Source organism: Haliotis asinina, chromosome 16 (assembly GCF_037392515.1).
Source record: "Haliotis asinina isolate JCU_RB_2024 chromosome 16, JCU_Hal_asi_v2, whole genome shotgun sequence".
NCBI classification, from domain to species: Eukaryota; Metazoa; Mollusca; class Gastropoda; order Lepetellida; family Haliotidae; genus Haliotis; species Haliotis asinina.
In genome coordinates this window covers 34,961,522-34,973,769 of record NC_090295.1, presented here as the reverse complement: position 1 = coordinate 34,973,769, position 12,248 = coordinate 34,961,522, and the positions used below count along the sequence as shown (strand labels likewise).

At 38.9% G+C, this 12,248-nt stretch overlaps 2 protein-coding genes across 7 annotated transcripts in view; both read left to right on the top strand.

Moving 5' to 3' along the window:
- Positions 1-6,662, top strand: part of LOC137268359 (rootletin-like) — a 96,913-nt gene extending 90,251 nt beyond the window's left edge. For all 6 annotated transcript variants that reach the window (XM_067802912.1, XM_067802916.1, XM_067802917.1 and 3 more), the window contains 7 exons: positions 833-996; positions 1,243-1,422; positions 2,468-2,878; positions 3,066-3,266; positions 3,412-3,581; positions 4,911-5,052; positions 5,259-6,662. In XM_067802912.1, the coding sequence (XP_067659013.1) occupies positions 833-996; positions 1,243-1,422; positions 2,468-2,878; positions 3,066-3,266; positions 3,412-3,581; positions 4,911-5,052; positions 5,259-5,597 (1,607 nt within the window). In that variant the 3' untranslated portion in view covers positions 5,598-6,662. The remainder of the gene's footprint in view (positions 1-832; positions 997-1,242; positions 1,423-2,467; positions 2,879-3,065; positions 3,267-3,411; positions 3,582-4,910; positions 5,053-5,258) is intronic.
- Positions 6,663-11,291: 4,629 nt separating this feature from the next.
- LOC137267976 (nucleolar complex protein 2 homolog) overlaps positions 11,292-12,248 on the top strand; it is a 211,279-nt gene continuing 210,322 nt past the window's right edge. The window contains exons 1-2 of the mRNA XM_067802435.1: positions 11,292-11,336; positions 11,524-11,664. Coding sequence (XP_067658536.1) covers positions 11,299-11,336; positions 11,524-11,664 — 179 coding nt within the window. The 5' untranslated portion in view covers positions 11,292-11,298. The remainder of the gene's footprint in view (positions 11,337-11,523; positions 11,665-12,248) is intronic.

Genomic DNA, 12,248 nt, shown 5'->3' with positions numbered 1-12,248 from the left:
ATTAAATGTTTAGGGAGTTTTAAGATTTATAAGTCATGTTTGCTCAATGTGCCATAATTTCCCTGTGGAATTCTAATCAGGACCATTTTCTGTATTGTCTTGTAAATTAAACTAATGTTTTGTAAAGTAGACTAGGGCATTGAACTCAAAAGCCTTGTACTTTCTGTTATATCGCTTTTGGATCTTGGGATAATTTTCAGATTGTATTATTTGCATGAGGCTGTTTCTTGTATGGGAAGATAAAGAGTGATTAATATGTTCCAGGATTCCGAAACTAAAACTACTTATCAGTTTTACATTTATTTCAATCTCTTAGATTTATGTGTCCCAATGATGCAAGATAAGCTGTACTGGTGAACCAGGGGGTTTAGTTGAGCCCCTTGTCATTGGCTCATTTGAATACTGATTAAAATATATTGGTATTCAGTGTTGGATAATTCAGTTGAAATAACAGATTGTTTTTGATGTGTTGAAAATAGCGTGTGTTAATTTGGAGTTCCTATTAAACACACCCGAAACAATAGATGGCAAAAGTTGTGTGGAAAATGGCATATGAAAACAGAACTTCAGCGTCACTGAAACTGAAATAACATTTGTAAATAATTAAATAAATACAAATGCATTTAGTTCCATTTTGAGAGACATTTGATACAGTGTAATAGTTTATATAATAAACAGACTGGAACGATAATTTAATGATAATTTTAAGTCTTACATTACCTTTCATTCAAAATTAAACAATTTGGAGTTTTTATGCAAAGGGTAAGATTTTAGTTTTATGGAATGACTTTGATTTTTTGGTTGAGATAATCCCATTGTGTCCTGATTACAGACAAGCGCGGAATTGATGGCCGTCTCGCCAGCGCCCAAACAGCTCTCATGCTGCAAGAGGAGACTATCCGACGCAACGAGCGTGAGAGGAAGACGATGGCTGATAAGGTCAGCGCTCTCGAGAGGAATGTGGCTGCCACTGAGTCCGAAAAGAGACAACTGCAGGTTGGTGTAAACATCTAATGTCACCCAAACCAGGGTAACAGCTTTGTGATAAATCTGATGTAAATCTGATTGGAAATAATAATTTCACTCACTGTATATCGGACAAAGGAGTTTTGTTCCTAATGTATGGTTCACTGACCTATTACAGAAATACATAGGTGTTGACATTGCACCCGTTTGTGTTTTAGTAATGTTATGAAAATTTGAAGCTTCAGTTTTTGATGAAACATGTACTTGACCTTTCAGGAAAAGATTGCCAAACTGAAACAGTCCGAGTCGAAGTTGGAGGAGGATAAGAAGACAATGAGATCCTGCCTGGATGATGCTGAGAACAGGTGTACGAAGTTGGAACTGACACGTCGGTCCATGGAGGGTGAAATGCAGAGGCTGAAACTGGCCATGAATGACAAGGAGACCGAGAACCAGGTAAATACAATAAATATTCACACTCATTGATACATGTTATAAATACACACGCTAATAGAATCAACAAATATGTCCACTGATTGATGAACATGAGAAATACTTCCTGTGATAGGTACATACAACAAATGTGCCCTCTGATTGGTAAATGCAAAGAAATCTAGCCACTGATTAGTGTGTATTTTGTTCATTTATTAGAAACTGAAAACAAAGTAAACAAATTTGTGTAGAGTTCCAGATTTATTGTTTTATTTTTTTAAGTTTGATCTATAAAAATTATTTGAAGTGAAGTTTGGAATTATTAACAGTTGAAACATCTTGTCTCCTGGTATATACTTCCATTGTAGCACCTGTCTGAATTATGTGTGTGATCTTTGAAATCAATTGCTGCCTCTCACTGCTAAAATGACCCTGTCAATCCCAGTTAATCAAAAGCATTGTTGAGGTTTTATAAATATTACATGAGAATTGCCCTGGCTGCTAATTAACTGCCGCAGTCTGATCTCAGAGGGCTCAGACTGCAGCAGATGTTGTAACACACCAGATCATGCTGTCTGTGTATGCAAGAGGCTTTTGTAGTTGTCTGTGAGGGTTACACATTTGTTTCTGGCATGGATCAACGTTCACAGAAGCGTAGCAAATCGCCCAAGTCAATGGACTTGCTCCTAAAGCATGTCAAGTCCAACTGTTTCAAGCTGGTAGCTGTAGGAATTCAGAACAGGCCGATGAAGGTGTGTGTGGCTTTGTGCCAACGTGTGAGTGCAGTCAAACCTTGGACATGTTTGACAAAGTAATTGTAGCACTTATGTGATGGTAACGTCCATTCTTTGACGGTGGCTTATGATGATTGTAACGCTAATGCTGCTTAGTGGAAGGGGGCCCATGTTCACACAGCCCTGTTTGGCTTTCATTGGATTTTGTTTTGTATCTCCAAATATGGACAATAGTTCCAGGACTGTCTTTCAACTTCAGGTAGTGGTATCTGTAGATTGTGTAACCTTTGTTAATCCTGTTTCCAGTTTTAACTCTGTTTTATTCCATCTTCCAGGTCCTCCAAGACCGTGTTGAGAGTCTCAACAAGCAGATACAGGACCTTGAGACCAAGTCCCAGTCCCTTCAGTTGACTGTTGACCGCATGAACATGTCCTTGGCCAAGACAGAAGAGGAAGGTCACCACCACAAGGACAAAGTCCAGTCCTTGAACATGTCACTTTCAGACAGCAATGCGGCCATCAGCGAGTTGGAGGAACGGGTGGCACAGCTTCAGCGTACTCTCACCAGCAGCGAGCAGGACCGACGAGTACTGCAGGAGAGACTTGATGCCACCAGGCAGAGTCTGAACGATGCCAAGAAGCAGAACCACATGTTGATGGAGAGAATGCAGGCACTGCAATCTGAGCTCGAAGACAATGAGGTCCGCCGGTCCGAAGTGGAGGGACAACTCCGACAGAGCCATGGTGTAAGTATTACATGTATAATGATACTTCCCTAACAGCACTAATAACAACACTCACAATCTAAGAATATCAATCGCAACATGAAATGAAAAAAGTCAGAGGTTGTGATATAGATTATTTATATCTGTTTAATTGCTCAAAGATTGACAACCAAATCAAATTACCCCAAATCCCACTTTGTGTTTCCAGATGATCGTACAGAGGCAGGAGAGCGAACAGGAACTAAATCAGCGAGTCAACAAACTGGCGATCGAGAGACAGAGCCTGTCTGAGCGGGTTGCATCCCTGTCCAGAACCATTGCCAATATGGAGTCTGAGAAGCGTGAGGTGGAGAGATCTGCTGTCAGACTGGAAAAAGACAAGTCTGCCTTGAAGAAGACACTTGATAAGGTGATTAATGCATTCTTTGAGGCAAAATACAAGAATACAAAATTCTTAGAAAAGGCATAGATTGTGTTTTAAGTGTCATTATTTCTTTGGTTGTTGTATAACACATCACAAAATATTACAACCGATACAATTAACAAATCTGCAGGTTGAGAGAGAGAAGCTCCGAAGTGAAGAAATTTGCTCCAAGACTGTTCATGAACGAAGCAGCCTAGACCGAGGTCTCCAGCAGCTTGAAGCCGACAATGTTGAGTTGCAGCGTCAGGTGCAGCAGTTGCAGGCTCAGCTGGCCGAGGCAGAACAACAGCATGCACAGAGGTAGGGGAGATAACTCACTTTGGCTCAGCTAGATGGGGCTCCTTTAGGCATAGCATCTCTCTCAGTCAGTTGTTTAAGTGGAGGCACTGAGAAAAACAACAAGATTCATGTTGGATATGTTTGTAAATATTCCTTGTATTTCACAGAAAAGAAATAACCGAAATAAGAACTTTCTCCCTAAATGGCACCCAATGACTTTTAGCTCTTGGATAAACCCTTGAATACCATAGATGATTCAATAACAATATGTCATCTTTCATAGTTCAGCATGTTTACGAAGAAAATGTTTTTGTTTCTTGGGAGGTCACAGTGTACTAAGTGCCTGAACACTTAGTCATTAGTGCAAAAGTCTTTGAATGCTTCTTATCGTTTGTTGTATTGCCAAAGCATTTTTATGCAAAAACATATAAGTGCCTCATTGAATCTGTGCAATGCAAATCTGAAATAATAACACTTTAAATAGCAGTTGTGTTATTTCATCTAATCTCATCTTCTTCTATCCCATTAACTTAGCCAGTGCGAACTTAACAGAGACCATTTAGCAAGGTATCTCATGAGCACTGCATGAACGGAATGCTAATCACATGTGTCGATATGGGTTTTTCTGATAGTGTCACTTTTTCCAACTTTGGAGGAAAAATGTTGTGAATGATACAGATAGGGAATAACTGCACTTATCACTGCATGACCAGGAATGTGGATGTAATGTAGGAGCATAGATAGGGAGAAAACAGACATACAGCATGTCAGCATAGATTTATTTGTGCTATGCTCATCAGGTGAACACAATATGCCTTGTCATCATCACAAGCATGACAAACTCTGTTAATCATATTTCACGATTTGTGCCAAGCATGATTTCACATGATATTTTACCATTTTCATATTGTGGAAGTTTCACTTGCAGTGTAAATATGATTCAAATCATTAATCCCAAATACATTTCAGTGTTTTTGTGATCGTTTAGGAGAATAAAATGAAAAGAATTTTGAATGGTCATTGATTAAACTGATGTCAATAGCCGGTGAAGATAGCTGATGCATTGAAAATTGTTGATCCAGTGGGACTCAGGTTCTTGGAGTGAAGAATTCAAATTATGCCACATCATACCCTAAATGTACTTGATTGGTTCCTTGCCAGTAAAAATATGGTCTACTGATCAATTCACCAAGTGACTTACCAATGCCTTTAGACCATAAAACTCTACATACTGCCTAGCTGAGAGATAAAACATCCTAGCTTGGGGACTGACCAGTGCTTGAAAACCACTCTATATACACAGCCTAGCTATGAGATAATGTGTCTTGACCATGTGGTTCTCTGCTTCAGGTTGATTGACTTGACCACCAGACACCGTGCTGAGACTGAGATGGAAACCGAACGTCTCCGTAGCGCCCATCTCCAGGCAGAACGTCTCCTTGAAGCCAGGGAGAGGTCACACAGGCAGAAATACAAGGGACTTGAGGAAACAGTGAGTAAAAATTAAATTTCAACTTTAAATTTCCTTTTAAACATTTGAATATCTGTCTAAACGTTTTTCAGGATTAGTGATAGTCTTTGAGACTTGGGCCAAAGATGTAGTCTGTTGAAGTCGATATGAGTGTTCAGAATTCTACCTTAAAAGCACAGATGACAACATTCAATCGGTGTATAAAATCCATATCTCTCTACCACCAGGTGGCGACACTGAAAGACCAACTGGCCCAAGAGATCAAGAAGCGTCAGCAGTACATCGCTCGCAGCGTTAGAACTGGTGATGAGATTCGTGACATCCGCACCATCCTTGACAACTCCCTGTGCAACGTCACCCGTGACTCCAGCCTTGACCCCATTCTTCTGGAACATGAGTCTCGCAAGCTTGACGAATCCCTAGAGATTCACTCCACATACCCTGTGCGCCTTCCCCGACATAGGTCACCTGTCCGAGGCTCCTCCCCTGTCAGGCTGAGTGGCATGCAAGCATTCCGTAGAAGTGGGCGTAGTCCAGTCTCACTCCGACAGAAGATAAAGCAGTAACATCTGACGTCAACAAATGAAATTTGACTGTGATATTTTAGCAATGCTGTCTCATATTCATGACTGGTCAGATAACAAAATCAAAGGTTTTATTCTTCAGTGTGAAGAAGTAAGTGAAATTGATTGGGAATATGTACATGATTTTGACCAGTCTGAATCCCTACAGGAAGCAAGGATGCTTTTCTAACAACTTTCCTGTCTATGCAATGTGTGAAACGTATCATTAGGTCAGCAGATGCCACCATTGCTGGTATTGTCATCATGTGAGAGAGTATATCATTTCCGTCCATAATCGAAAATCTAGTTTTATACACAGAATGTAATGACGAGTGACGTGCTGTGAAAGAACTTGTTTCTCGTCTTCATTTCATTTTTTACAACTGTTTTCTTTTTCTTTTATTCTCGCATAACTTGTTGCCCAATATTTTAACTTTGTTTGCAATCTTTTCTCTGTATTTGACTTTTTTGTCTTTTTCTCTGTATCCGGATGAAGCCAACAAGGGAGGTAACTCCTGTTTGACAGCATTGTCAGCTATTGTTTTGTTGTAGTTGTGTAACAGTATTATATTTTACACTGGTATGTTCTGCTGTATAATTCTCCTAATACAGGCTGTGATATATTTATTTAATGAACATATTTGATAATTTATGTATTGTTTTCAGTTATGTTAGAGATATATTTAATCCTGCACAGAGTTGGATCCTTGCACTAGTTTTGCACAATGGTTTGTAGACATTTTTCAGTGATAATTAATGTGTAAATCAATAATGATATCATTCTACCCCCTATGAATAGTCCTTATATGAAATCACTGAAATGGTTGCATGTTGATAGCATATTGACTGTATTATGTAGTTGTTTGTTACTGTGACGACCAAGAGTCTATGAATGTTAAAGATCAATCTGTGATCAATCTGATCCATTGTTGAGATTTGACGTTTTAATATGTACTTGTCTGTAGGCTGAACCGGTCTGGTGTAGATCTAGTTCTAACAATTGAGGACCAATCATTTTTTCATTGGATCACTTTTTCATGTATGAATAAAGTGTGTTTTAACTCAAAATGTCTAGTGTTTTACTTCTACAAGGTAGTACTACTCATTTAATTGGATCAACTGTTAATCAGACTGAAGCACTAGCCCCAATGATTACAGTGACCAAGCTTTGGTCTGCTAAGGTATCACATGAGTTTGTTGTAACTTGTAACAAAGTTGCTCCTCATTCAACCACCAGGATCTGCTGACCATTTTTTTGTGCTGGGTTCCATACAGTTTTTCTTTGGGATTCTAACGGACACACACATACACAGATACATGCATGCACACATGGACAAACAGACACATCTTTCTGATGTTCAGACAATTACACACAGGGACAGGTCTACTAAAGTGGTCGACAGCATCAGCAACAGTAAATGAAATGTGTGCATCACATCCCACAGTCATGCAATGTAACAAAACTCAGTCCCTCTGACGTCATCCCTTGCAAAAGTGCTTAGGGTAGCCTAGTGGTGTAAGCGTTTGCTGATCACCCAGAAGACCTGGTTCTATTCCCACATGGTTACCATGTTTGAATCCCACTTCTGGTGTCCCCGGCTGTGATCTTGCTTGAATATTGCTACAAGCATCCTATAACTAAACTTACACAAGTCATTCACCATTTCAGTGTGACTTTAAATCTGTATAACATATATTAATGATATTTAAAACTGACATGTTAAAGTTAGAAATTCTCGGGCACATGTTGACAGTGTCTCCATTTAAACATGGAATCATTATATCTAGCTATTTAAAATATAAATAGAACACTTGCTTTACAAATATAACACATGTTCCACTTAAGCACTACAAAAGTTGAATTACTAAAACACACCCTCCAATTGTTTGATCGACATTCTTGACGTTGGTGAGTCAATAATAAAGGGTCCTGTGCTGGGAAGGCTAAAATTTATTTTTCAGATGTCACTGGAAGGCTAAGATGTATATTTCTGATTTCTCAGGGCAAATAATTTCCATGTACTGCCAAAGCTAAAGATGGGGAAGCATAATCTATGATGGGAATAGATAGAATTCTTGTAAAACATCGTTATAGTCGAGTGTTTATCCTCGTCTCTTATTTAAAACTTTATTTAAGTGGCGTTTGTATTTAAGATGTATTTAATTAGAAACACGTAAGGGCACAATAATTAACGGGAAGCTAAATCCATGTCGAGAATAGGTAGAGTTCTTTTCAAAACATTACTATAATGTTATATTTAAGTAACAAGCTGACACCGAAATCTCACACACATGCGAAGGTTAGAGTTAACTGCATCAAGTCAATTCATGGAGGATGGTCACTTTATTTGGCAGCAAACAGTTTTTGCCTGAATGTTGAAAAAGTAATAAAACACAACTTTATGGATAACAACATGTTTATAGCACAGAGCGATGTTTGAACTTTCAGTGTAGACCCTTACACCATTGTCAAGCTAAAGATTGTGAAATCAATTAAGGATATAAAAAGGTAGATAAATTGTGTGATTATTATGTTTACTCATGCTTGTAAGATGAGAGACAGAAATGGACAGTCGGACTCCCTGGCTTTGTTGAGGTTTAGTGCTTTCACTGGATTGCCTGGCATTCAACATATCACTGTGTTATATTTGGGATTTGACTTTCTCAGTCAAATACAGATTTTTGTATTTTAGGGGTTGAAGTCCATTCAGGATTCGAACCCACACCCTCAGGGTCAGGCACTCAATTGCCTGCGCAGAAAGTCAGATCTAATCCACGTAACTGCCGCGGCAAACCTGACTACTGGTTTGTTGCAAAACTCAGCAACATTTCACTTATATTTCTGCGGCCTATAAATAATTGAGCGTGGACCAGACAATCCAGTGATGAACAGCATGAGCATCTATCTACACATCTGTCATGTGTCAACCAAGTTAGCGAGTCTGACCACCCGTTCCCGTTTGTCTCCTGCTGACAAGCATGGGTTACTGAAGATTATGCCTAGCCTGGATCTTCATGGGTCTGATAACTGGTAGTTGCATTTCATCATACCCTGTGTGATATTGATGGAAGTTTGCTAAAAGCAACATTAACACTCTGTTCAAAGCAATAAATCCTGTCAAGTGAGTGTCTGAGTATGTTTTTATGTCATTCATGCCATGGACACCATAATCAGATTCGAACTGGGATGTTCAGGATAAAGCTTTGAACTGAGATTTATTTGACAGCACCAAACAGTGCAGTCAAATCGAGAAACTCGTTTCTGTCATGTCCTATTTTTACATAAGATTTTTGTATTCAGTGCATTAGGTGCAAATGTTTAGTGAAATTACGATCGCACTGGACATCTACAAGTTTTATTGTAAAGGCATCTTGAGTAATCAAGTGCTTAGCTTTAACACGTGTTCCAAATCAAACATCATTTTACCTTTTAGTCAACTGGCCAAAGAAAGGGTTCATTGTCATGTTTTTGATGTGCTATCTGGGAAGCGATTCCTGGAAGTAGTGGTCGTGGTTGATGCCAATGATGGAGCGTTAATCAAAAGACAAGGCTCAATTATTTGCAAGTCACCATTATAGCTTTCATATTGCTTTATGTCACATATATATTGTCTGATCATATGTTTTAGAACCACTGAGTGGTGCTCACTCAGGCTGTCACAAGGATTGTTGCGCCAGACAATCATGGTAAATTCCTGAATGATGGTTTGCTACTTTCATATGTTACATGTATATGATATATCATATACTGATATATATATTGTAGCGGCCATAAAACTTCTGAGTCCCGTGCTGGGATTCAAACGACGGCCACCTAGTCCACATAACCAAAGAGGTTAAACCCATCAGCAAGCTGAAAAGGTAAGGATGCCATCTTGGGATGAGGTAAGGATGTCATCTGACAAGGTAAGGATGTCATCTTTGGGATGACTCCACACCCTGCTACAATATAATATATCAGTATGTGGTCTCTGGTAAGTGTCATGTTTCACAATTGCTCATGCGATAATCTAGACACCAACAGATGTTCTTAGTGTCCAGGGGCGGTGAGGTAGCCAAGTAGTCGAAGCGTGGAGATCACATGGAAGATCTGGATTTCATTCCCCGTCATGGGTGCAATATGTGAAACCCATTTCTGGAGCTCCCTGCCATGACATTGCTGGAATTTTGCTGAAAATGATGTAAAACCATACTCATCAATCGGGCAATGCCACTTTTAACTCATCAAGTCCAAAAATGCATAACATGATTTGAAGATTGTGTTATCCATGTGACGCAAAACTAGTGATCCAGCGAGTTTGAGGTGTCGGGATCAAGCGCACCTGTGACCGGGTATGAAAACCCAGTCAGCTTTGTGTGCAGACTCTTATGGTGTTGTCACGGCCCTAGTGTGGAATATACAACCCTGTGCACTTAAAAGAACCCACGAATTCGTTGATTTATGATCAGATGGTGGCCTCATGAATACGTGCAAACACATAGTGCAGTAAACATGGACAAAGTACTCTGACTATGTATCCCAGTCACCCAGCTGAGAATGGATACCTCACAAGGATGAGAAAGATGCAATAACCCGGTGCCTCTAGTAGTTGCAAGAGTTGTATGATTCGTGGGGAGTTGAGATTGATGATACAATGTGCCGCTGAGATTGACATCCAGTGGTCGAGGGGAAAATGTCAGCGCCTTGAGCGTGTACTCGTTGTATGGATATGTGCGTCATATAAATATCCCATAATAATAAAATGATAATAATATTTTGATGACACAGGTGAACAATCGCGACAAAAATGTGGGTGATACTGAACATCATGGAGTGAGTGAGTGAGTTTTAATTTTACGACGCTTTAAAAAAAAAAGAAAGGGAAAAACAGAAATGGGCTTCACAGATTGTACCCATTTGGAGAATCCAATCCGGGTATTTTTCGTGACGAGTGAACACTGTAACCACAAGGTTACCCTACCACCCCGAATAACTGAGAACTAGAGAGAAGTTGGTGCCTGTGAATAATTTCAAAATTAGAACAAGGTTACCCCCTACAGTTACAAAAGTATTGTTATCAGATAAATATGTACCTGCAGTTGATTTTTTCATCAGGGAGAGACGATTCATATTGATAGATTTACATGGCATAGAATAGTATTAAAAACGGCAAACGAACGGTAAATATTACTAAAACTATATGCAAGGATGGATCATAGAAAAAGGGCAGTGGGCTACCTTTAGAATACAGCGCCACAAATTTTAAAAACATGCCATTATACTCTTTTACATAAATTCACAAAAACAAGTAGGTGATTAGGGGTTGACTTCCACCTGTATCCCTCCATAAATTTCATTCTAGTCAAATCATATCACCTGAATATATATTCCTCATCTGATAACAATGAGTTTTAACAAGGTTTCTTAAATTGTATCTTAAAATTCAGAAATACTTCTTAAAATGCCACTCTAAGCAAGTTGTTTCCTCACTGTTAAAATATTTGGGAGAGGTGATATGGGCGGAAGTCTTATCGATTAGGAAAGGTTTGCCTAACCCTAACGTCCTTATGAGATGTTGTGGTGCTGTATTCTAAAGGTGCCTCTAGGCATGTCAGTTCTGCACTTAATCATTTTTTTAAAAACCCGCCTTTTGGAGGCAAAAGCAAGGGGAATCCCAATCCTGAGAAGGAGCCAATCACATTTTTGCAGACGTCACTTCCGGTAATGGCGACCTCCTCTGCAAGCATGGCAAGTACGAAAAGGTAACACATTTACAGCCATTATTACATTACTTATGAACATTGATGAAAACTACTTTCTTTTTCACGTATCGTTTCCTTGCTTATGTTATCGATCTGAACGAAAAGAATCCATTGTAACATGTCGTGTTGTAGTATTTTCTTGATCTGGCTGTCGATGTCAACATTCACCACGTGGGTTGTGTTTCAGGAAATTGGCAGATTTGAGCGTGGATGAATTCATGTCTGGTGACTTTGACAGCGATGGCTCGTCGTCTTCAGAGCAGGCACCTGTTCCCGACGTTAAAAGAAAGAAAAATAAGAAGAAGAAGAATAAAGGGAAATCCGTAGCGTAAGTTGGAGGAAAATCTTTGGGCTGCCAGTACATGTCAGTTGTCACCATGTACGATAGTGCCCTTTCAAGATGATCTATCGTTTCCCCAGTGATATGTTTTAAAGATTTAAATGTTTATGTATTTAGGTCTGAACATTGCTGGTTCTACTACAAATTCAAATGTTCATGAAGACCACATGATTACACAGCGAATGATTATGAAATAAACCTTTTTGAATTTTTTTACGTTATTTTACGCTGGATGGTGTGCTTGTAATTTGACCCTAAACATTCTTTAACCGAGCTTTATTCAGACATCTTCAGTCCGTTATCCAGACATGTTTAGGAAAACAGCATAATTTGAATTGATAAAGAATATTTTAGACCATTTATAAATATAATGTTCTGATTTCCACAGAACATTCATTCATGATCATTTTGTACTTAAATCATCAAACCAAAATATCAGAATCTGATTTATCATAATTGTAGAGTCTCTTCAGCTTTACAGATGAAAAAAATATTTATGCAGAAAAAAATAAGTTTGTGCAAAAGGATATATTTATGGTGAACAGGTCATTATAGAAATTAAAAAGGGGTTT